This window comes from Aphelocoma coerulescens, chromosome 1, assembly GCF_041296385.1.
Source record: "Aphelocoma coerulescens isolate FSJ_1873_10779 chromosome 1, UR_Acoe_1.0, whole genome shotgun sequence".
Classification (NCBI taxonomy): domain Eukaryota; kingdom Metazoa; phylum Chordata; class Aves; order Passeriformes; family Corvidae; genus Aphelocoma; species Aphelocoma coerulescens.
The window spans coordinates 71,920,500-71,946,108 of record NC_091013.1 but is presented as its reverse complement, the minus strand read 5'-3'; the positions used below and the strand labels follow the sequence as shown (position 1 = coordinate 71,946,108).

Genomic DNA, 25,609 nt, shown 5'->3' with positions numbered 1-25,609 from the left:
CATTGATTACTTCCCAGAGACACTCTACCGAGATTTCTAGTAAGAATGTAACAGAACAAAGGCTTTACAATCCAGTGTAGATCAATGGGTGCAAGGTTCATATATGAAAGTATTAATCACATCAGGAACTGAAGAATTTTTCTGTTTCCATGAGAGAACAGAAATATTTAACAAATGAAAATTTATAGATACCTTTCAGGAAGTAAATAAGGAAACTGTAACTCTCATTAGCAGTGGGGTGGACAAGACCTGGCCTGTCCAGGTCAGAGGGATCCCGTCCTCTCTTCGGGAGTCAAAAAGCGGAGCCTCCCTTCAGAGGCAAACCTTTCAGCACATCTCTTGTTTTACGCACACAATTATGTGCATAAAATATTTATGACAAGACCAAATGTCACTCTTTAAAGTTGCTGTAAAGGGGGAGGCCATGCCTCAATTCACAGATAATCTTCAGAAGTAATTTCAAAATGAAATTTTTGAACATAAGTCTAAAGATGGTTAGAATCAGCCTAGAGAGAGGGCAAATACTGAGTTCCCCTCCCAGAAGAAGCAGTGACCACTGAGTAACTTGACATATATTTACATGCTGGTGGTTACTTTTCAGTAACCTGTCCCTCTGGCAGATCCATGTCCCTCTCTCCCATGTGGCCAGCCTCAGGCATCACATGATCGCTCATTCTGTGGCTGAAGCCTCACCTGGAGATGCCCATCATAGCATCCCAGGAGCTCTCCTACCCTCAGATACACACCCGTGGCCTTCCCTACCTTCTGCCTGCTTGGATTTTCACACCTCTGGCAGCAATAATTTTGTTTGGTGGCTTTACATTCCCCTCTGGGCAAAGTGGCATGGCTCCATTGATAGAGACATGTCTAATAAAGATCTATATAGGCATTGTAATAATATTGGCAACAATGATCAGTGCAATAGAACTTAAATTTTTTCAAGTGATCTTAGTGCCTAAAGTCTAAAAAGTGGAACAATTTATTATCCATAACAAAGGTCTGGCAGTGCTATATGTCCATCAAACCAACCATGTGGCAGCTTATTAATTGCAGGAATGCTCTGGTTTTAGCCATCACAAAACATAAAGGCTAGCCTCACTTAAAAAATCAATTTTTATCTTCTTATTTTCCAGTGGAATACAATCTGTTTAAGTTAACATTAGCTTGTGTTTAATCAAATTACACAGAACAAGGAACAAAAAGATGATGGGATTGAACTGGGTTTGTTGAAAACAGAAAGCACTTGGCTGACTTAATGTATTCCTCTTTGTTAATATTTGAGCTTCAAATAGCATTCTCAGTAGAAATGAAGACATTAATATTTTTGTTATTCCACAATTATCCCAACGAGTGCTAGACATTTTGAGGATGACATAAAGATGATGTTCCAGTCCTGGAGTGTTTAGCATCTAAATAGGCAAAAGCCTGATTAAAACTGGGGAGTCAAAGGGACTGAGTCTGGAGATTACCATATATTTAGTTTCTTAGGGGATTTATGTGGGAAGACAGGCATGTGTTTGTGTGTGTGCATGGATACACACACCTGCATGCATGTGAGCACACTGTGCCATGTGTTCTGCTTTCAACTGAAGAGGATCTGCGTTTCCAGTGACTGTACAGGGGATAGGGCTGGAGCACCAGAGGTCCTGGGATTGCTGACAGGGCCACAGTGACAGGCACCACTGGATGACTGGACAGTGAGATGTCCTGCCAGTGCATCACCCAAGTGCAACAGTGAGGGCAGCCAAGAAGTCAAAGCAAACCCACATACACCAGGAGGTGCAGAGGCAGCAAGGGTTGTGTGTATGCAGCTCTGTGAGCTGCAGAAGAGAGCCCAGCAAGTAGTTTCCTTTCTGCAGACAGGAATACTCCCACTGTTCGTGTTTATTTACACCAAATGGGTGTGATGAATATTTTACATCCCACACAGGTTCGTCCCATCTGCCCTTGTCGGTGTTTCCTGTGGTGCAGCACATTTCTCCAGGCAGCTGCAGAAATGAGCAGCAGGACGTGTCCTCAGCAGCACTTCTGGGCTGATGGCTGCTTCTGAGGCAAACAGGCTCCACAGCTATTCTTACTACCACATTCTGGTTTCAGCTGTGAGGGATTATTAGCTGTGTTTCTTCCTTGCTTTGTTTTGTTGGCTTTTTTTTTTTTCATTGCTCAGTACACTACAGTCAGTGAATAGACCAAGAGGGATGCTTCCCCTCAGGGGGACATATTGAGTGTGTCTGCCCATGGATTGTACAAGAAGCCCTGGCACCTTTGGTGTGCTGGCTGGGGAGTGCTGGGGTTCACCACCACTTACCAGAGAGGTGCCTGAATTTGGACCTTATTTAGGGCTGGAGATGCCTTTATACATCTGAGCTTTGGTGCCCCAGGCAGTTGGCTGCATGCTGCTGATGCCTTTTCTTGGTCTTAAAATCAAGAGTCACACACGGTTAGAAGGGGGAAAAGGATTTTACCTTGGTATTTATTTTAAGGATCCTTAGGTGTACACGTCCAGGTCATATGCATCGAGATGCACCCTGCCGAGTCTCTCTCTGTCTGTCTGTTCCTCCCCCCCCTCAACATTGGGTATAACATTATAGGTTTTACTAATTAGCATATCTATCAAAGATTCCCCAATGAGAGGCTCAAGGGAGCCCCCCTCCCCAAGGAACCTTCCCCTGGATGATTCTATCTTGGTTTACAGAATGTGTTCTGGAGAGGACCTTGGGCTCTGGGGCACACTGATCTCTAGCTACGAAGCTTCTAAAATGTTTAGTCTCTTAGCTGAACAAACAAGTCCAAGAATGTAGGCAAAAAGCACTAGGAATACAGAAGTTGTAAAAAGGTATAACAGGGGTATAAAAGAAAAGGCAAAAATGTGCATGGCATCACTGCAAGAGGACCCTTTTGGTCCCATGACTCTTCAGTTCTGTGCAGGGTCTTGGCTTCCCCAAGAGTAGAGAAAGCTATTTTCCCCCTTCATCTGGAGTATTGCATCACCTGCAACATGGGACATTCTTCCCATGCCTGGCATAGGCACCTTGCTCAGGCTGAACCTGAGCCTGGGGGGTTGGTCTGACCACAAGATGGTTAGGTAAGCAGTTATCCCTTCAGCAGCTGAAGTTGGCTGCATTTCTGGAAATGGCTTTTGAAGCTTCTTGGAAAAACTTGTGTAATGTTGAGCTGTCTGTTTTAAGCTGCCTCACACCTCCTGCCAGGCAGGAGGTAAGCACCAAGTCAGGTCTCTGATAGGCAAAGCTCCCCAGCCCTCTGGAGAGGCAATGACAACCCACAGATAACTTGCAGGTTAGGGAAGGATATGCTTGATAGGTTTAAGTGTCTGCAGAGTTATTCTGCCCTGGAAAGTAGAAGGAAAATGTTTAGGAGGGACTGGATGTTGTCCAGGTATCTCTGCATTTCCAGTAGGATCCATGTTGCAAAACAAAAGGTTTTGGGATTTCTTTCTGCTTTGACTATAAAAAACAGAGATCACCTCCTGATTTGGTAGTTTTCAGATATTTGGCCTGATTTTTTTGCTTTCACCTCTTGCTAACTGGTATTCTTAAACACACTACAAAGGAACATAACACACTCAAAGCAATGGCTAAAAACATGAAAATGATTAATTCAGAAATAAACATGGAACAGTTGGATATATGCCATATATTTGTGTAGGTGCCACACATATGACTATAATGCTTGAACTTCTTTCCTATAGTTTTGGAATATCTTCTGTTTCATGTAAAACTTAATTTCACCAATCTTTAGTTAAAATGAAGTACTAGAAGTTACTGAGTGTTAGATGCACTTAAATAAATGTTCCGTCTTCTTTCCTGTCACAGTCCGCTAAAACAAGCGAGCGTCGTGATGGTTCGTTTATTGATCTCAGAGTGTAAAAGGACACAAGGGATTTCAATTTTAATTAGAACAGTGCACCTTTATTAAGTGCCCACAACACAGTAATGCAATAGAGGAGAGAAAGAGAGAGAGATAAAGAAAACGAAGTAAAAGGGTAGAGAGGAAGAAAAGGGGGGTAATAGCTACCAACAGATGAGACGAAGTCCTCGTGGCCTTCTGCCAGTAGATTCGTCTTTTTTCCATGGGGAGATCTCATCTTGGTTAATTTAGAAAGTCCCTTTATAGTCCTTTTCAGAAGTGAGGGGCAACTGGCCAAGACCATATGTATGTTTCATAATAACACTGCAAAACTAGAAGCTAGCACTGACTATCACAGGTACATACCAAGCATGCCTTTCATAGGCAGTACTGCCTGCCATGGTTTGCAGCCTAGCAGCGTTAGCTGACATGAGTTTAGCCGTGCTCTCTCTTCTGCTTTCTAGCCGTATCTCCACATCTCCCTCCTTTCCCCAAGAGGTGAAAGGGGAGATCTACAGGCAGTGTTATGAGGCTCGTTGCTTTGGGAAACAGGTACAGGACAGGTGTACAGGACAGGTCGTTCCTTTCCGCACCAGCGCAGTCCTTCCCGCCTGGGCAGCAAGAACGGCGCAGTCCATTGTGACCTGCACTAGTTTCAGGAATGCATACCAGTTCCCAGTGGGCTCACCTGCAGGCAACACTTGGCAGACATCCCACCTCAGCCAGGCCAGGACTCCTGTGTTCAGTCTCTGTCCTTGGAGAGGATCGTGAGGCAGATGAGGGATCTTCGGACCGTCTCTTACATTTCCCCAGTCCCAAAGGCATTTTTAAATGTCATTTGTAGAAAGACTTCAGATTATTTACTGTGTTCCCTCACCACTGCATACTCCTAAGCTAGAACAGTCTGCTGATATAATTCCCTGTCTCTCCAAAATTACTGTTGCAATCCCACAGGGTGAGAGTGTAAATATCACAAGACCTCTTATGTAGATCCATCAGCAGATGCATTCTGAGCTGACGCACAAGAGGGATTTTGCAGCAATGTAGTGGAACTTTCCCTGTTGACCGAGTTTCCTGGCAGATGTGAGGTTGTTCCAGAGGAAAGCAAGGCTTGAAAATACAGATAGACTATGATTACTATTTCACCTCATGTGTTTCAAGACTGTGTGCCACATCTGCAAAAACCTCTCATATAGACATATAGACATGCTGACAGAAACGCAGCACTTCCTTTCTAAGTGAAGTTCTGATTTGAGCTTCAGTTTCTTAGGTACAACTTCATATCCCCATTGCAGTCCGTGTGGGTTGTGGTTACAGATTTTAGCAGCTGGAGAGCCACATATTTGATTAGTGGATGGCAAGCTGCCTGCACTTTTGAGCATGTAAAACCAACACACTCACAATCCCACTGCACTGGCTTTGAGTGGTGGATGCAGCAAAGCCAGGCTGAAACCAGCTCTGCCTGGAACTGTGGTCTGGCCATCAGCTGGAAGGGAGTAACCCCGGGAGCAATTAGAGTTTCTGGTGTCAGCACAAATCAACGTGAGCTCCTACTGTGAACATGTGTTATGAAAAACTGTCAAGATCTTCAGGTGAGTAAGCGGAGATGCAGCAAGAAATAAGAGGGTGGTACCACCTGCACATTCAGCACTGGGGAGACTGATAGTGATTATATGACATTTAGCACTGGTGCTCAGACATGTTCAGAAAACAACAAAACAATAGAGAGGAAACAGAGAAGAGCAATAAGCAACTCTCAGATCTGGAAAAATGTCTCTTTGTGAGAGACAGTAGAAAACAATTGATTTCCTTTGTGAAAAAGGGCAAAATGGCTTGAGTCCAGAGCAGAAGAGTCCTCATAAGAAGGTAGTGCTGTGTACCAGAAAGCACTTACTTCAAGCAGGGGAAAATTTAGCAGAAAACACTGTCCAGAAGCAGAAGCTTTGCAGCTTCAACGTGAAGGAAGCATGTGGGAAACAGAGAAGCAACAGAAGCACAGACTTTTAGGACTAGAGATGATCAGTTATTAGAAGAAACCACTGTGAGAAGAGAAAGCAGATCCACATACCTTGTCAGCAGTTTGTCAATGGATGCCTTTGTAGAGGGGATGTTTTCATCAAATGTAGTTATAGAACAGCAACTGTGTAAAATATCATGTCCTGTGGTCCAAAAATTGTGTTATTTGATCGAACCCTCCCTTTGTCCTTTGCCCTTAAAGTCTACTAAGATCGGTAGGTAGCAAGAATATCTGGACCTTTAATATTTGGTGGTGCAATACGTGTTAGAGGGGAGATGCCTACTTTGAGGTTGGAAGCCTTTTTCAAATAGATGTCAGGATGAGTTTTCCATGCAGAACATCATTTCATCACACTCTCTAATGCAGGGTTATTTGCACCTTCTTCTGAATTTTCTGGCAATAATCATGGCTAGATGCAGGATCTAAATTAGATTGACCATGACTCAAAGTTATATATAAATGGTAATTATTGTGTTCCAAGGACATTTCCACATTTCAAGTGGAAAGTGTATCTCCTTGGTACTCTTTCTATGTCCTCACAGCCATCCAAGAGTATGTAGCTGCACTTTTGAGTCATATACCCAAAGTACAACGTGTGTCTCGCTTAGCCCTCCCCTTTCAGGTCTGAGCTATCTGGTTCCAGAAACAAACTCTAACAGGTTTCGGCTGCAATCCTCCCAAAATTCCTGGGCCTTGCTCTCACCCCTGAGGTCTGATTCACATGCTGCTTCCTACAATCACTTCTCACACGTCGTAACTTCAGAAGGTGGTGGTGTGGTTATTATAATGATTTGAGAACTGTTTATTATGGTTCCTTCTTAAAACCAGCTCTAACTACAGAGGAGATAGTATAAATGAGGCCTTCTGGCAAGGAGTTCTAAAAATCATCTGAGATAGGGTTTTTTTGTATAAATACATTCCAAGCCCACAACTGATAGTTTGAATTCTCATTAATGGTAGTAAGTACTGTTCTTCTCAGCAGAGCACTGAGAATCCTTTCTATAGGAGAAACTTGGTCCATGTAAAGCCGTTGGAATTTTTTGCCGCTGAAATTGCTGTCACAGGATGTCAGCACTTGTCCCTTGCTCTGCTTGGCTTCAAAATACAGCAGCTTGAAGTTGTCATTGGCTTTGGCCCAGAGTAACTAAGAAGGGGTAGAGAGGAGATTACCTGTTTGTTGGGAGAAGGGAACATTTCTCTGCAAAGTTGATTTAAGAAAAGCCATCTGCTTCCAGCTACTCAGAGGTTTGGAATTTAGATATAGCCTTGCAGGCGATGTATTCCTGGCTAGAAGGCAGGTGAGGAGTTCAGTGAAAACATGCATTTTTCCTTGTGATCTTGATGCATAAATGATATTTTATATGAGGAAACGTGAATTCCCTGACAGCGAGAGCTAGTTCATTTGGAATGCTTACTTTGTACTTTTCCAGACATCAAGAACTAGAAAACGTAGAAATAAAGCATTGTTCTCTCATGAATTTTTCATCCATGGCCTTGCAAACTACTGCCACTAAAATAAATGTAAGGCTACACCACCAGAAATAACAAAAGTCTGAAGGAATTCTGTTTAGATCCTCACATTCTTTTTATATGAGAACTGAATCTGGCTCATCTGGCTGAGCTCTCTCACTTGAGAAACAGAGGGCATGTAGTCCGTGTTAATTTCTTAAATTCTAGAGTAAACATTCTATTCATCCAAATAGGCTATAGCATAATTGTATAGTTGAAAAACTGTATTAAAAAATGTTTGCTTCCAAATAAGTTGCCTGAGGATCATTAAAAGCTCATGGTACTGAGTAATGCACAAAATGTGAAACCTCACCATAAATCCAAGAGAAATGGCCATTCTGGGGCCATCTGGCATGACTTCCAGCTCTGGCTGAATCATCTCACTGAAACTCATTACTGACTGCTCATGTCTTCAGGAATCCCCAAATCACTGTGTTACATTTTCTGAATTTTTTTTATTTTAAGTTAGGCAAGAACAAAAATAACAGCCCCAACCTGGAAAATAATGAACCACATGAGTATGTCTGAAGAGCAATGTGGAGAACTGTGTTGCTAACGAGAGAGCTGCGTCACAGAAAACTTGTAATGCACCTCCAACAAGGAAAGTGAAATGTAATAGTGAATATATTTGCTTTTCTTATTTCCTTGGGCCACTGTAGTTTTCAGTCTGACAAAATCAGGGTTCAGGGCCTTGTGATAGGATTCTCTTCCTGGCTGACAGCAGAGTGTGGACTCCATTCCATGTTCTGGGGAAGTTGGCCCTGTGCTAGCAAAGTTGACTCTCCCCAAATTCACCACTTTCTCTCTGCTTTAGTTTAACCCCCATCTGATTCAGTGCCCAAACACTTGTGTGACTATAAGGAAGGAAGCTGGAATAAAACAGGTGACCAGGAGAGGGGAAGATTAAAACCCCTTTGACAGCAGCACTCATCTTCATTGGTTTCAAGCACTCACAGAAATACAATGTGACTGGAAGTTTCAATAAGTGAAATTGGAAAGAGAATTTCGGACTAGTTGAGACTGTTTCCAAGTTATACTCCTTGCAGAATTGAAGAATTAACAATACTGACAATAAATCAATTTCAGTCTTTGAGGCCAATGTTTGGCTTATTGCAAAAACAAATTCAGTCTCCCCACTTGTCTGCAGCTCCATCAGTATCCTCAGCTTCTCTCTTCTTCTTTTGATATCTGTAGATATCAAAATCCTGACAAAGTCCACCTGCGTGTTCTGTCACACAAACTCTAGCGGTGTTTGAAGAGAGTGCATGCAGAGAAATAGGTTGTGATAATCTCATAAGCTGTGCTGGATGTCCCTTCTCCTTGCCTTGCTCTCCCATCTTTGGCATGCCGCTCAGTGATTTCTGAGCCTCCTGTTCAAAATGTATTACTGGAATAGCATTCTCCTACCCTACCTCTGCACTGCCTTAGACAAAATCCTGCCCCCACTGAATGCTGCCAACCGGACTTTTCCACACGCCGTCCTTTGGAGGTGCTTAATATCGGTGTCACGGTCGCCTCCCGCTGTTGACTGCAGAGAATGCCAGGAGGCGGCAGCTGCCGATAGCCTGACTTATCCATCACTCTCCAGAGCTGAGACATTACAGCAGTTGCGGTGTCTCAGTTATGCACCAGGCCATCTGAATCTGACCGTCCCGTCTCTCCTCATTCCTGCAGTCTCCTGTTCCTTGTCTCCCTCCACCACTGCATATCCCTTTGTCCTCTGAAATGCCATCTGCAGAATAATCTTTCCTTTCTTAGTTTCATCTCCTTTTTTGAACCTGTACTTCTGTTTCTTTAGCACGGCAAGCAGTTTTTAAACTTCTGGTATGCCCCACCTCAGCCTTCTCTCCCCATTATGTCTCTCTGTATCCCCATTGTGCTGTCTTCACTCTGCTTGGTCCTCCCCTCTAACCACTGTCTCCTTCAGCTTTCTCCTTGTTCCCTATGTTTATTTCCATAAGCACTGGATACTGCCCTATCAACTTACTCCTAGAGCTGACAGTCCTCTTGCAAACAAATTTGCATCCCTTCCTGTTTCTTGTACTGTCTTCTGCTGCTCATGCCCTCAGAGTGTTATCTATTCAAATTAAATATTTGTTTGACATACTTCGCATGCTATGCCCCTCAGCAAACCTTTCCAGTGCTTCATAAAGGATGAATAATGTTCAGTTCACTTGAGGATTCTCCTGCTCAGTGACACACATAGCACTGTGTTGCTACCTTTATTTCCCAGAGCTTTCCCAAGACTTCCATTTGGTTTTTCCCTCTCCATGGATCTCCATCTTCACACTTTGCCATATCTTTGCACTGTGAAAATCCAGGCAAAGCACTGTATTTCTCCCAGGAAAGTTAGCCAGCCTCCATAAAACAGGGAAGCATCAGATACTAACGGTTAGGAATGCAAATCTTCTTATATATGTTAGAATATAAGTATATAAGAATATAAGTATAGAACCCTGATTAGATGGTTTGAGCAGAGTGATACTGATACATAAAGACCATTATGGAGCTAAAGAAAATAATGTGTCCCATTTGGGGACTGTAGTAAATTATAAAATATGGCTAATTTATCCCTACCTCTTCCAATTTAGTTCAGATAGCTGTAAAATATTAAAATTGCTTGGACAGTAAATAGGAATTGTATTATGTGCATCATGGAGGAAAGCACTGATTCTGTCACTGTATGGAAAACTTGCTGCCCATGGTGCCTCTTTACCATTAGAATAGATTGTTTATAGACTAAGCAACTCCCCTGGGACATTTAGAAACATGTAGATATCCTCCTTGGCCTTTAATTACCTAGGAGTCTTACCCTGTGAGGTGCTAACTACATTGTGTTTCCACTGAAGTCAATAAATACTGTAAAACATACCCTGTTAAGTCACTTGTTTTGTGCACTTATATTTATGTTTTAAAATCTAATTTTATCAGACTTCTTTCTTCTTATATTTGTTGCTAATCCTGCACATAAGGAACACCTTTCTTTGGGGAACTTACCTTATTTTCTCTTCCCAGTAATGAAACAAAACTACAACTTTTATGAAAAGTGTTTTTTTAACTAACAGTGCACGTTTTCCAGCCCATGTTGATCTGTGTCTTATCCACAGACTTCTTCATTCTGCTTTGAAGGGCAATGTGAGCCAGATCTGTTGGGACAGAGCTCCACGCAAAGCATTTTGCAGAGGTACATTCACATTCTGGGCGTGGACCATCAGCAAAATGCGTAGCAATATACTGGTGACAATGCATAGACAAGCAGTATTGCATGGATAGGAAAGGCTAGCAAAGTTCATTCTGGGTCATCAAATCCCATCCCTCCCTGTTGCCAAATCCCATAACTTCTTCCCTAAAATGATCAAATTTCAGCTTGAAAGTCATTATATTTTCCTCTGTTTCTACCAGAGGACTGTTTCAGAATCTCTTGTGACTTAGGTATGCCCAAGTTCATACCCTTTTACTCTTACGTAAATACATTTTTTGACCTTGAAGTACTTCTGCCTCTCTTAGTGTTGTCCTCCCTAGATAGAAAGCTGTCATTGCCAACTTTACTGTTGTTTTCTTAGAAGAAGCAGATGTGTATTTACACGGCACCCCTCCAGTGGTGTGGGCTATATCCCTGCCTCAGAACTGGTATCCCCAAAACTCAGGGGACCACAACTGTGTGAGGTTTCAGCTGAGATCTTGCTGTGGCTTTTCTTAAGGCATTTAAACTTCCCTCTTAGTCTTTCCTAGAGCCTAGGGCTGTATTTCCTTTGTTCAGAGGTGTACCATAGACACAGTTCTTAGTCATCCCATGACTGGATAAGCAACACTTTTTTTTGCTCTTATTTCCAGCTGATGAGTTTCCATCTTCTACTTTAATTTCCTGTTATTTGTCCCTGTGATTGGGACCTTGGACTGCTCAGTATTCTGTATTTCTTATTATGACCACTCCTATAGCCTTAAATAGCATCCACCTTGACAAGCATGGTGTTTTGACTCGCCCCTGGATGGACAGTGCATCCATCATCTCATTAGCACTCACTAATATTTGACCAGGGTCAAAAGTGAATGACATAACTTGCCCCAAGGATTGATCTTTGAACAGCTCCATTCATTATCTCCGCTCAACCCAACAGTTCCATTTACTGCCACTCCTTCTCCTCTCCCCCAAAGGCCTCCTCCCTGCTTAACGCTTTTTCCGCAGCTCCCAGTCTTTCCTGGCCTGATGATCATTGTTGTCATTGGCACCACATGGTCACTTGGTCCCCAGTAGGTGGGAGTTACATATTACTCTTATCTAAAAGTATCAATTCTTCTGGTGTACAGAGGCAGCAGTCTGCACTGGTGTGGATCTACGCCTTTGGTGCTCTGTTGTGCTTAACAAAGATTTTTTAAAGTATTATTCCTCTCAATATTTGATCCAAGTGCCACATGGCCACTGAAATCAGGCAGATGATGCTAGCATTTTAAAATTAAGAATCAGTAATTTAAAAACCTTGTTTTGAACCTGTTGTTTAAAGTGCCAGTTCTCATAGAATTTGGGTGTAGGGGCTGTCCTCTCCTCTGATGTGCCTGCTCTGCTGAGTGTTTTGCTCCTGTCTTACTTATGTTCATTTCCCTTTCTATATCCTTCATTCCTGAGGCATTGCTGCCTTCAGGTGTGTGTTCAAAGTCCTCCACATGGTAACCCACCTGTCAGCATGCTGCCACCACAGAGACCTCTCCTAAATTCCTTCTTCATGCTCCTTGTTCCTGTGTTTGACTGAGGAATTGCTCTTTAAAATAGTTTCCATTTTCCATTTGCTTTCTCATGTTGGGGTCTTTTCTCACCTTAAGGCTACACACCTTGACCTGAAAGATGAGGTTTAATTCAAACTGAGTTTGGTCTCACTTTCTCCAAAAGGATCTAAGCTGACCAAAGAGCCCAGCAGCTCTCCCAAGCACATCCTTATCCCTTATCAATCCTAAATTGGCCTCTGGGGCCTCAATTGACCCTTACCAGAAGAACAACACGTGATTTCTGCTTAATTTAAGTTTCACTTAAATATTTTCTCTTCCAGTTTAGGGCTTAAGTGGTACTAAAGTGGTGCATAGACCTTGCTAGCTAATCTTTACCTCAGATTTATAATCACGTGCAAACAGCAAATCCCCTCTTATTAGCAAAGTAATTGAAGAAGATGAGTACTTCATTTTAAAAGCATAACAAAAGGAATAATGACTGGGTTTTATATTCCCTCCCTGTTAGTCAGACCTGTGGATCTAAATACTGTAGTTCTAATAGCCAGCTCAGAGAAATGGCTGTGGTAATTTGTCTACAGGTGGTTATATGGGTTTTTTAATATGGCAGTTATGAAGTTTCCTGTCGGGATTTGGACTGTAAAAGATCTGAACTACAGACTTCAGGTTGTATGGCAAAAAAAGAAGCTCCTACAGTGAGGATGAAATGATTTCACCGTACAAGGAAGTCTCTTTTTACCTCTACTCTGTAGCTGTTCAGTAGCCAACCAAAGTAATTTTCAGATGCTGTAAAGAAAATTAGGTCTTGAACACAAGTGTTAAAAGACATGTATTTGGAGTGAAATTTTTAATTTGGTTTGGTGTTTGGGTTTGGTTTTTTGTTTATTTGTTTGTTAGGTGGGGTTTCCATGTTGTTGGGTTGGTTTGTTTGTTTTTAATTACTTGATTGTGATATTCCAAAACTTTAGCTGAAGTCCTGGCAGGGCTGAGGAAGAGCAGAGAATAAGAAGCTGACACAAGCTGGAGTTACCTGAACATTTAAATGTAATTTAATACAGTTTTGGTGGACATTCTTGTTGGTTCCTATTTTCAAAATCACTTTTATGCATCACCAATCACTGTTGAACATACATTAAAATAAAAACAAAAGCACCTGTCCAGAGAAGCACAGACCTGAGCATCTTTCCCAGCAGAAGGCAGAGCTGTTCAGCATTAAGGGCAATGTCACTTTTCTGTATTTTGGTAGTGATTTGGCTTTCAGGAAAATAGTCATTTTCAGGTTGTGAACAGTGAACAAATACCACCTTGTGTGTGAGTCACTGAACTCTTCTGCCTTTTCCCAGCATTGTCTTGAGTGTAAATTGTTAGAGGAAAATATGTCGTGCCAAAGGCAACAGCCCAGGAGAAGTGAGGTTGCTGCAGCTCCATGTCCTGGGTCCTGCCAAGGAAATGTGTGCCCAGTGGGCAAGTGGATACAGACCGGACATACATAACACACCTGTGTGTATATTCAGGTCACGGTCAGGGTTAGGTTATGTGGTGCAAGTACATATATACATGGCCAAAAAAATTACGCCAGCCGTCGAGGATTACAAAAGTCTCTGGGTACGCTGCAGAGATCTGTTTTTGCCATTAAAAGGAGCCACAGAGATCCATAGGGTGTTCATCGTCCTCGCGACTTAAATAAACGACTTCTGGGAAAGTCCTTTCAGGGAGATTAGAGCGTCTCGGGAGGCTGGGGGACACCCGCTGTCGCAGTCCGGAGTGAGCCGCTGGCCGGCAGCGCCCGGTCCCCGCGGAGCCGCGCAGCGCTGCGCTCGGCCCGGGCAGGCGGCGGCAGAGCCGCGCAGGAGCGCGCGGAGCCGCGGGGCAGCCGCAGAGCGCGCACGGCGGCCGGGGGGGCCCAGTGCGGCAGAGCCGCCGTGCAGAGGCACCGCAGCCGCGCTGCCCGAGTCACGGCCGGAGTGGATTTGGGAGCGCTGCGGGACAGCGGCAGCCGGCCGGGGCACGCTCAGCTTAAAGGCACCGTCCGGGCGGCTGCGGAGCACGGGGACTGCGGTGATCAGTGACTCTGGATGCGGCACGAAGATGAGAACGCAGCGGCGCCCTGGCTGAGAGCCCAGGCTCACTCTCGGATTTCAGCGCGTTTGGGGCTGTCGCTGCGAAGTTTCCAACCCCGTCCCGGCAGCCGCCCGCACCGGCACTTCCCTGCGATGGCGCTGCTGGACGTGCCCTGCTGTGGGCAAGCCTTTGCCAGCCGGAGCGACGACCTTTCTCGGGAGAGGCCGGACTCAGCGGGCGAGCAGCGGTGCGGCGGCAGAGCGGGGAGCGGGCAGCGCTTGGCGGGGGGCGAGCCTGCCGCCGCTCCGCACCCGCCGGGCTCCGCTGCCCCGGCACCGCGGCACCGTCCCGGCCCCGGCAGCCCCCGGGGCCCCGGGAGGCATCAGGTTGACGAGTCCCCTTGGCCGGTCTCGGCGCGCGGGGACGTGACATCCCTTTCTGACAGTGTCACCGCCCGGGGCTCATCGTCCGGCTCCGGGCCAGGCTGGCGGCAGTCCGGCGGGTGTCGGTCCGGTGGGTGGCTGTCCTGCCAGGATGGGCAAATGCTGCTCCACGTGTTTTCCCCCCTCTCTGTGCGAGGACGAGACGGTACTTTTGCTTGGTTTGGTTTTTTTTTTTTTTGTTTTTTATCCTTTAGGGAAAGGGAAGGAAGGTAGCCGTGATAGAGCCTGTGCTGCTGCTTCTCGCTGGGGTCGGTGGCGGATGCGCTTCCCGGGTGGCGGAGAGGGGAGCGATGCTCGGCTTGTTTGCAGTGTGCCGATCTCCCCTTCACCAGGGACAAGTCTAAGTGTCGCTTTCTCATGCACTGCAGTGCCTTACATAAGTTTATCCTGCAGTCTGAATGTAAGGGTTGTATGCTCATGAAACAAGGAGGGACCGCTGGCATCCTCTGTAGCAACAGTCGGTTTGATATTTTGCTCTGCTTTTCATACATTTTTAATAGCCATGTGGAGAACAAGTTATAAAGGAAACTTGCAGAGAGTTTTAAAGTTTGAAGAGAGATTATTCAGCCTCTAGCTGTCCTAAAGTTTTACATCTCCAGCAGAGGATTGATCCTCCAATCTAGGAGAAGTGAAACAAGACAAAACTACCTGTTTTCTTATGTTTGTGTGAATCTAAATCAAACACATTCCTAGGCACCAAAATGGGTTATGTAAGAAATGTCAGTGCAGAAGTAACTACATAGCTACAGGCAGCAGGAAAATGGGATGTGGAAGAGAAGTTGTGGGACATTTTGATCACATAGGTTTTCCCATTATTCTTCTGAAAATTTGCCTGGATTTTATGTAGAGAAGAGTGAGAGAATGAATGTGTGCATTTAATTTGCTTAGTAGAAAATATCTTGGCAGAAACATGTTTGTGCAGTGTATTCTTTTAGAGTTCAGCTTTGTGATATATTCATATAACTCTGTTAAATGAGAAACTGATAGCATCTCCCATTTACCTAATAATAAGTTCAGATACAGCTTTAGATATGCTACTAACCAGGTTACGAAAAAATGTGTGGGTTAATATAAAACTTGTCAAAGTGCAGCCCCTGTGGAATATCTAAGTGCTTGTCAACTTCAACCTAAAGGGTGTTATGAGGAAGGATTACCTGACAACCAGCATGATTGAACAGCAGTGTTAAAACACCTCTTTTTGAAGGAAGACTGTAGGTAATTTTGAATATCACCTTCAGTGGGATTCACTTATTGCTTCTGACTATTCAGTTATTGTATCATCTGAAATATTTATTGGTACAAGAGAATTCCCAGTATGTATGATTGTCTTTCCAATTATAATGTAACACCTTGCCACAGGGAAGTCTGAATACAGCACAACAGTGACTAAGCACCATTTTCAAGTCAGGGATTTGGTTTCTTTTAATATTTTGAAAGCTCTGCATACAGAAAAGCTGTTCTGGAGGAACAGTTTTAATAACAAGTGCCACAGAACATCTGTGTGCAGAAAGTTTTTAGGAGATACTGTAGAGAACTGAGAAGTATTTGTACAGTACACTGTACATACATTTGGATCTTAGAATATAAGCAAACATGTAAGTTGGCAGGGTGGAGAGTCATGTCAATTTGGGAAGGTAACTCCAGGCTCCCCTGTTTACTTCCTAGCTGCTGCTGAAATCCGATATGGTTCTGAGCAATTTTCTGATGTTCCTTGCCTGATCTGACCCATTTCTGTTTCTATGATGGATCTGCTATTACTTGCCTATTGATAAAAAGTACCTGGAGGTTTAATTAATTAGTATTTTTAATTCATTAGGATCTCTTGGGTAGGTTGTAGTTCTCAGAGGACAGAGACTCTAAGACAAACCTGAAATCTGCTTCACCATCCCACAATTATTCCTGGTCCAAGGTAAAATCATGACTTGTCTCCCTGATAATGTCTCCTTGAGGATGTCTACCTGTCATCTGAAGCTCCATGCAACTAAAGCAGAGCCTTTCATAGAATCACAGAATCATAGAACAGTTTGGGTTGGAAGGGACCTTTAAAGACCATCAAGTCCGAGACCATTACAATGAGCAGGGACATCTTCAATGAGATCCGGTGGCTCAGTGCCCCATTCAGCCTCTGCCCACAAGCTTTCATCACTACTTCCATTCTTAATCTGTTTGGACAGCACCAGCATCTTGCCCATCCTCAGGTCCATATTATGACACCTTCTACCAAGTTATTTTTCCACCTCTTCCCATGGGGTTATATCTAAATTCAGCTGATTTTTTTTCTGAGTTACACTGCTAGGTTTGGACACTTATTAATTGTATGAATTCCTGTTTTCTTCCTACACCTCTGCCTACCTGCTTGCCTACCTGCCTTGTTTTCTGGAGCTGTTGCACCAATGTAAGTCATTCCTCAGTCCATCCAGGCTGTTTTGAGCTGAATGGAGAATTCACATGTGCCATTTTCAGTGCCTGTTTCACTTGCTGAAATGCTGTCCAACATCCAGCCTTTCACAGGAGAAATATTGGGAGGCCTGTATGCTATAAAGATGATGAGAGGAGAAAGAGTTGCTACTGTGTCTTCTATTCAACAGAGCAGTAGGGAAAACATAACATTTTACCTGTTTTATTCTACTTATCTTTCTGTCTGAGGAGATGGGACATATTCCAGGCACAAGACTTAATTGTTTTGTTGCAGAGTTCAGGAATGAGGAATAAGTTTTTTTTCATCTCCATCATGAGCATAATCTTATTTTATGAAAATTACTTCACTTTCAGAGTAATTTCCTGGGATGCAGCCAACAGAAATCCTTTGTCATAATTTTTCTAAAAAGAAATGCAGTCCATCAATCATTAAAAGCACATGAAAAGAAAATGCAACATTTTAATTTGTACAAAACCTGTTGTTTTGGTTTCACATTTTTGGGCATAAGAAATGAATTCCAGATCACATCAAAGGAATTTTTTTTCTTCCTTATCATTTAACTGCTGCACTGGAAATGGTGGATATTTGCACGATCTCCTTACAGGGTCTCTCATCTTTTCACCTACTGAAAACAGGTGTGTACAGTTGCTGAAACCTAAGTTGGATTTGGCCCTTAGATGCTCACCTTCAATGGCTCAACTCCAAGTGGTGGCCTAGTAGAGAATCCCTACAAAGCTCCTTTGGTATCCTGAGCCTTGGTGGACACAAAACTCTTGGGAGGGCAGCTGCTTACTCTGTCTTCTCTTTCAAATACTTTGTTGAGATAAATGTTAATGAAGACTGATTAACCCAATGGGACATCTATAGGAGAAAGTTTCACGAAGGATGTCTGGACTTCAGGCAGCTCTCTTGAAAGCTGTTTATTGCATAGGCAAAGTTACAGCATTTCAGGGAGTGGGTATCCAGAGCCAGCCCTACAGCTGCCAGCTCCAGCTGTAGGCATCCCTGAAGCCGCTTGCTGTTCAAGTTACAAAGCATTATATACTTTTCTTTGCAGAGTATCTTAATACATAACAACCAATAAGCACCATACACCATACCTTTACATTTGCCTATAGCTTATCATAACTACTACGATCACCATATTATAGTCATTATTATCCAATCACAAGAGTAAGTAATTTACAATTTAAGCTTACAATGGAAAATTCTCAGACCTCTCTTTTTCTTCCTACATCGACATTTCTTGTTTGCCTGCCATATCTCTCTTTTTGGTAAAGACATGTTTTCTATTTACTTATGCTCTTCTTGAGACTTATTTACTTGGTGAAAAACATGTCTTTGTTTGTAGTCACATACCTTTGTGCTATTCATAAAAATCTCCTTCCAACTCATCTCCAACCTTTGCCTTCTCAGTTACTCAGCGATCAGTGTTTCAGCAAAACATCTTTTACTCTATATCAAAACTTGCTTTCATTTCTATCTCATCCCCAGTTTCTACATTTGGAGATCTTTCTGCCAAGCCTACATACCTGTGAAACTTTCTTACCAAACTTTCATCCTCCCCAACAGACATCCTCTTGACTTGGTTTCTTATCCATTCGTTTTGGGGAAGTTTTCCTTGTGTGCTTGTGAATTTTTGAATTGCTTTGATGTTTTGGCAGTGGATATATAGGAATCTCAGCACTGAATATGATAGCTTTACATTCCAAAGTCAGACCTAGATTTGCTCTACTGTAATGTTTGGTTTCCTCAGTGCTGGCATTTCCAGTTCCCTGGCTACCCTGACAGGGAGGTGCTGGTTATCAGCGAAGCCAGGCTGATGATGACAAGCAGGGGCTTTTTTGTTTTGCATTGCTGTCGTGTTTACAGTGTCACAGGAACACATGCAGTCCAAACCTATCATGTCACACTGATGCAGCAGGTTGCAGTTACAGAAGATGTCGGGGGTTTCTGAGTTCACTGCACATCCAGGAAACCATGAGGCTGATTTGATGATCAGCCAAAACTGCACCTCACTTCTCTTGCACAAGAGGAAGATAAGGACTCATGTGCTATTGCTCTCTAGAAGAACCCTCTGAGAAATGGGGACTACTTGAGGCCTAGGCGCTGAGGACAACCCTTGCACATCTGACCTCCCAGGAAGCATAAATATGAGGTCCCAAAGAGCAGATAGGAAGCTCTGACCAAAATTAAATGCAAATGCAAGAAGTATTAGCAGGGCAGTCAAATGACAGCAAAGGCAACTGAGCTGTGCTGATCTGTCTGCTCGAGGTAGTCCCAGGGGCTGCTCTGCTCTGGAAACCACAGCCCCAGCATGGTGGGAGGCAGATGTGACCCCCACTGCCCTGGTGGGTTGGTGCCCATGCTGGAGCTGGAGTTACGGGATAGAATTTTTAAACTGGCACCATGGCAATTCTCCACACTTTCAGAGAGAATTCCACCACCAAGTGCCCTCAAGGGTAGGAAAAACCTTATCTAAGATAAAACATCATGTAAAATGTGGAGCCTGTAATATTTCTTACGGGGCATCAAAACTGTAAGCACTTTTTCCCCCTAAAATGTAGGGGTTTTACTTGCTTTTAATTTTTGTCATGTAAATAGAATAGTAACAATCCCACCGAATTCTGCTTATCTGTAGGTGCTGGTAATGATTTGTGCAGAGCTCCCTTGCTTTGAGAGGCTTTTGTTTCAAACAATGAGAGCTGGTAATTTGAGTGGGCGCTTCCTATCTGCAAGTCCTGCATCCAGTACATCCCTGTGCACACACCTTCAAGGGCACCAGGCCTGGCAGTCTGTCAAGAGCACCTCTTAATATTACTCCAGTGAGTTAAACAGATGATATGGGCAGATCCAATGGTATTCTCCAAAAGGGGAAACCTTGTCCCTGTAAGGCTGCTGGTTTGGGAATCTCTGTGAAGGGATCTGTTTTTTTAACATATCAGGCTGTATTTATCTGGAACTTTTTTTTTTCCATAACTTTTTGACTGATTAGGAAAAAGAAATCCATAAGAAGTCACATAATTTTATTCTGAGCCTAATGCAGTTGGTCAGGACTGGACACTCTGCAGTCCTGGCACACAGCCCCCTGTGCATTACTCAGCAGAGTATGGAGCTGACTGGAGGAGCCAGGTCTTGCGTTCCTGGCTTCTTCCCATAACTGAATAAGAAAGATGCCCACATCATCTGGGTCTCCTCAAGCTTTCAAGGCTCTCAGATCAGTTCAGTTTATCACTCCATTTACAGCAAACTTTCCAGAAAGTGTGTCCTTTGAATCTGGTGGAAGTCATCCCAAAAGGGCAATATGTAAAGGATTAATTCAAATTCCAGATTCTATTACCAGAAGGTATTACCAGAAATAAAGTTGCATTGCTTCTCTTAACAGAGTTAAAAGTTAGATGCAGGAAAAATATACAGAAACATTAAGTTCTGAAATGGTTTTTTTCCACTTTCATGTTTTTAATATAGAATTGACTTGCTATCCTATCTACTATGTATCCTGCAGCCAAACTACTCCTGTCTGTGCCCTAGATTTTTATTAGCCTTGCTTGCTTAATACAGAAAGATTTGGTTTCTAGGACTCCTTTTAATTCAATTTACTACTGTACTGCTTTTTCTCTTGAATATGATTTTTCTGTAGTGTCCTTTAAGGATTCTTGACCTTTTCTAACCTGGGACATATTTATAGTAACCTGATCTAGTTTTATTAATCATTAGTGATCTTCCCAGCAGGATACATTCGTTTGTCTTCTTTCTAATGTGATTCATGATACATCCCAATTTAAAGTGCCCGTATGATTGAACCACTGTGCTGGGATGTATTGTACTAAATCAAACTCCAGTGCATGGAGATAAGAATTTTGTTTGTCAGTTTGCACAGCACTCATCAGATATCTGCTGTCAAAGTCCTTGCATTTTGGTAATAACACCGCCTTGCTCATGTAAATATGTTTTAAGTTTTTAAGTTTCCTTTAGCCAATTCATCTGTTTTACTTCCTTAATATTCAGATTTCTTCTGAGACTAGACAAGGAAAGGAGCCCTAATAAATAAAATCACAGAAATAAATGTGGAGTTAGGCATGAACATCAGGTTATTTGTGGTGTCTGTATGGGAATGCTCCCCATGCCTAGAATGGTGGGAGTACAGCAATCTGCTCTGTAAATTTGACTCTGTGAGCATATTGATATGGTTGGAGGTGGTTAAATGCAGGCTTAAATAGATGAAAGAATTTTAGCAGAATTAATAAATCCATCTTGTACATGCAGTCCAGCCATAAATGGTATGCAGATTGACCACAAATTCATAAAAAATACAAATGTCTTTTTAGACACACAGGAGTAAATAGAGTATTCTGTGCTGTTGTGTGCACATGAGTGTGTGCACATGTACTCGTAGGCATGCAAGGTACTTGTAGCCAGTGAGTTGTGGCTCCTAAGCTTGAGTTAAAAACTGAATGAGTTCATTATAATCCCACTCCCCTCCCCTAAAAAAAAAAAAAAGTAGTATGAGGAATCAATCTAATCTGCTTTACTAAATGAACATGTGAAACTGCTTATCTGGGATAAACTTGGGTACTATACATATTTCTCTCTCTTTCTCCTTAAACAGAATGAAAATGCCCTTGTGAAAATAAAGGAGTTAGGAGTCGAGCTTGCAAAGATCAGGGAGGAAGTTGGTAAGTAGTACAAGAAAAGTAACAACAAAGTGATTTTCTCACTTTACATGAAAGCAGTTATTATGATTCCCTGTGACCTGATCCTGGGGAACCTGCATACATGTGATGAAGTGTCTCCTGAAGCCCACTGGCAAAGGGTTTTGTGACTTCGGAGGGAACCTTGATTTCACCTGTCTGCTGTGCAGATGGGCTCATTACCACACATGCTGAAGCCAGTTGTGCATCATCTTTACTAGACAAATTGTTTTTCATGAACCCATGGCTTCTGCCCTCAAACACCAGCACTGCTGAGGAGAAAGCACAGTGTGATGAGGAGTGGGAACCTGGGACCATTGCAGTGCACAGTGACTGGGGATGCACTGCTAACTTAGTAACGTTGCTGTGTTTTGCAGTTCAGCTACAAACCCAAGTACACCAAGCCCAGAATTTGCTTGTTAATATCTCTAAGGTCTCTTCCTGGTTGAAAGGCAGAAAGAGCAATGCATCCCATTTGTCTGTGTATTCCCTGTATATCTGCATGCCCCTCTTTTCCTTTTTGGTTTTTGATCTAGACAGGAGAGAGAGTGTAAAGATATTGCCACTCCTGGGAGAGAAGATGGGCTTTTGCTCTGGCTTCAGTCAACAGGCTGAGTTCTTCTGGACTTAAATCTCCCCAGAACGAGTGTGATGTTGGGTTCATCTACCCCAGGGTAAATGGAGAGGAGGCCCACTGGATCAGGGGACACCCTGAGTACCAAAAGGTGTTGGAACCACTGATGACTGGAGCTGTGAATAGGGGGGACCTCTCAGCTTTCCCTGCATGTGGGAGCCCAGTTCCTGGGTCACCCATTAAGCACAGATCATGCCATGTGGCCGGAGGATTAAGTGCCCAGCAAAGGGAGGCTCAGGCCAAACCCCTGTGGGATGGGCAGAGCTGCAGATCCTCCCTGTGCTTTGCCTTCACCTTGCCCACGACAACCCACTTCAGAAAAGCTGAGCACAGCCCTTTTCAGATGCTTCCCAGCTTGTGCTCCCTGCTTTGCCCCTCTGAAATTCTTAGGCTGATTGTCATTTCATGGAGAGCTTTATTGTCCCCACTGCCAGTGTATACTGCAGCAATAGCAAAACAGGTTTCGAGTTATTCCCTGATGCCTGCCTTCCCCATTCTCTGCATCTCTACAGCTCTTACAGAGGAGTTGTTGCCACTGATGCTTTCTTTAGGCTGGGCACATCTGAAGCTCTTGGTTCAATAGCCACTTCTCATTTGAAAGCCCTACCTCAATCTAGCAGGTTGGGTTTGCTCATTTTTGTGAGTGCTTTTTTAAGTGGCAGTGACATGGGAAGGAAAGAGAGGTTCAGTGCTGGAGATAAAGAGCTCTGCTTCCATTGACACCATGTTTATACAGCTGAAGTGAATACAAATCCCTGGTGGTTTTGCTGGAGAAGAGAGCTTTGCCAAGGATATAACAGCCTGTCTGTTTGGGGGTCACAGAGCAGCACGTTCAGTAACAGGAGATTGCTGCACTGCCTGCCCTTGCCATTGCCCGCCCTTGCACATGCAGCAACAGACACCTCCTCTGCACAAAGCTGAGTCCTGATGGCACATGTGGGGACCGTTTTGCTAAGAACCACAGACACCCCAGAAAAGCAGCCTGAGCTGTACTGCTTCAGAAGGGAGAGAAGCTGTAGAGGTGTATGGGCTTTCTTCTCTAAAGCAGTTCAAGCTGAGGTTGTTACAGGAGACATGAGGGTGCTACTGGAGACATGCAGCCCACCTGTGCTATAGGAGGATTATTTTGGTCTCATTATCAGATGAATCTATGTGTTGCACAATATTGTACAAGATTTACGCAAATAAAGAATGAAACAGTCCTTTATTTGACAACAGCAATCTTGGGTGATTCTGTGAAGAAATTCAAGGAAAATCAGAGCGTGTTTTGACTACAACCAAGCTGTAGTTCTGACTTGCCTCCATCACTTTAATAAGTAGTTTCTCATTAATTTAAAAAATAACCAGTCCAGTTAAACACCATGGGTGTTGGTCAGAAATTCCTGGTTTCTCATGTATAAATTCACCATGCCAGACTCACTGATGCAAATGCCTGTATGAATCAGTAAAACAAGGCTGGACTAGCCAGGGTTGATAGAGGCAGTGCATCCAACATTTGGTTGTTTAGGCAATAGCTGTAATTCAGAGTTACAATTTGGGTGCTGAATGTGCTTGGTTTTCGTAGCATGCAGTCTTTAACTTCAGCAGAAACTACACGATTCTGCTATGCAAAGCAATGAAACTGCAACAGAAAACCTGCTGTTCAGAAAAGTAAGAATCTATGTTTAAGGAAAGTTCTTGTGGTAAATAAAACCATTGCTGAAGCAATAGCAGCAATGGACCATGTGTAAAAATAGCGTCGGGACACATGCGTCCTTCCGGAGCCAGGCAAAATGTTGAGGTTCAGACAACACTGTGCACTTTTCCCCCCAGCACTGCTGGGAAAGTATCACACCACATCTGAAACCAGCATGGGTGAACTAGGAAAGTGATTCTCCCTTACCAGGTCTGGGGAGGAATCTTGGCCTCTATAAACGCTGAGGGACTTGTTATTTTAAGCAATAAGATTTGCTCATGTATTTTGCTAGAAATAGCAAGGCTAGGAAAACATGACAAGCAGTCGTTCTACACTCAAGACACCAATCCTTATAAATTATAAATATAAGCACTTTTCAGCTGCAACGCTGAGTCTCTTGAAATAAAGAGGTTTTGAATACCAGCTGTTTCTCTTCAAATTAATGGAAATTAAATGTCAGAATTACCTGCTCCTTTGCTGTCAGACCAATGACGTGAAGTGAGTTGAGAGGAGGTATGGAGATGCATAAAAAACCTAGATGAAGGAAAGGCAATCAGATGTCAGGTTTAAAATTCATATTGCCTGGGTTCATGAGAGTTTGGAAGCCAAAGCCTGTGTGCCATCTCCTCCTGGATATGCCGCCCAGTCAGAGGACCCTTAACCTGAGTGCAGTGGCTGTGATTTGTCTGTGATTTTGGGGCCGAGGCTCAGGAAGAAGAGCCCATTTGTTGTGTCAGAAGGAAACAGTCCCTCTGTGAGGCCACAAGACACCAGCCCCCAGTTCCCCCAGGAGTTGTCCTCCTGAATGCAAAGTGCCAGGGCTGGGAGGCTGCACTGTGGCTCCGACTGTGTGTGGTGGGGGGAGGTCAGTCCAGTAGTGACATCTACCTTTCCCTCACCTTCCCAGCCTGGCCTGAAGTGGGTTTTGCTCATCTGTTGTGCACTCAGTGCTCAGGGAGTAGGGAAGCTGCAGTAGCTGGTCTCATTTAACCCAGCATGCTGCCATCCCAGGAAATGCCACGTTGTGTCAGAGTCATTTCCAGCCTGTAAGCAGCAATGAAGATACCTACAGAGAAGGAAAAAGAAAACCAGGGTGTAACTCTTCACAACAGACCAATAGTGGTTGTGCTCTGCTTGTCTTGTTCCGTGTCAGTAACACATTCATATAACTTTTCTGAGTGATTTTTTCTTTTATCTCCTAAGAGTAGCTCACTTTAACAGTATCCCTGTCTTGATGCCTGAAAGCTCAATTCACTGTTTTGCAGCAGCATCAGCAGGTCTTCTGTTCAGGCATCTGTTACAGGGTCCCTGCTGGAGGTGTCACAGCTGTTTCACCAGGAGCACACGCTGAAGCCACAGCTCCAGCAGGCAGGCTCTCCCACACTGGTTCCTGCTCCCCGGGAAGGAGAGCCACAGACCCTTGGGCTCCATGGGTGTTGCCTTCTGCTACGCCTGTCCCAGGAGAGCCAGGCCCAAAGCCATCTCCCTACTAAGAAGAGATTCAGTTTTTACTCAACACTTCAGTCCTCAGCCTCATTTGTCTTAGTCTGAGACTTATGGTAGGGATCACTCCT

General features: G+C 43.7%; 1 protein-coding gene across 2 annotated transcripts in view; it reads left to right on the top strand.

Annotated features, from left to right (window-relative positions):
• MTUS2 (microtubule associated scaffold protein 2) overlaps positions 1-25,609 on the top strand; it is a 276,732-nt gene that overhangs the window by 229,023 nt on the left and 22,100 nt on the right. For both annotated transcript variants that reach the window (XM_069012620.1, XM_069012610.1), the window contains one exon: positions 21,645-21,711. In XM_069012620.1, the coding sequence (XP_068868721.1) occupies positions 21,645-21,711 (67 nt within the window). The remainder of the gene's footprint in view (positions 1-21,644; positions 21,712-25,609) is intronic.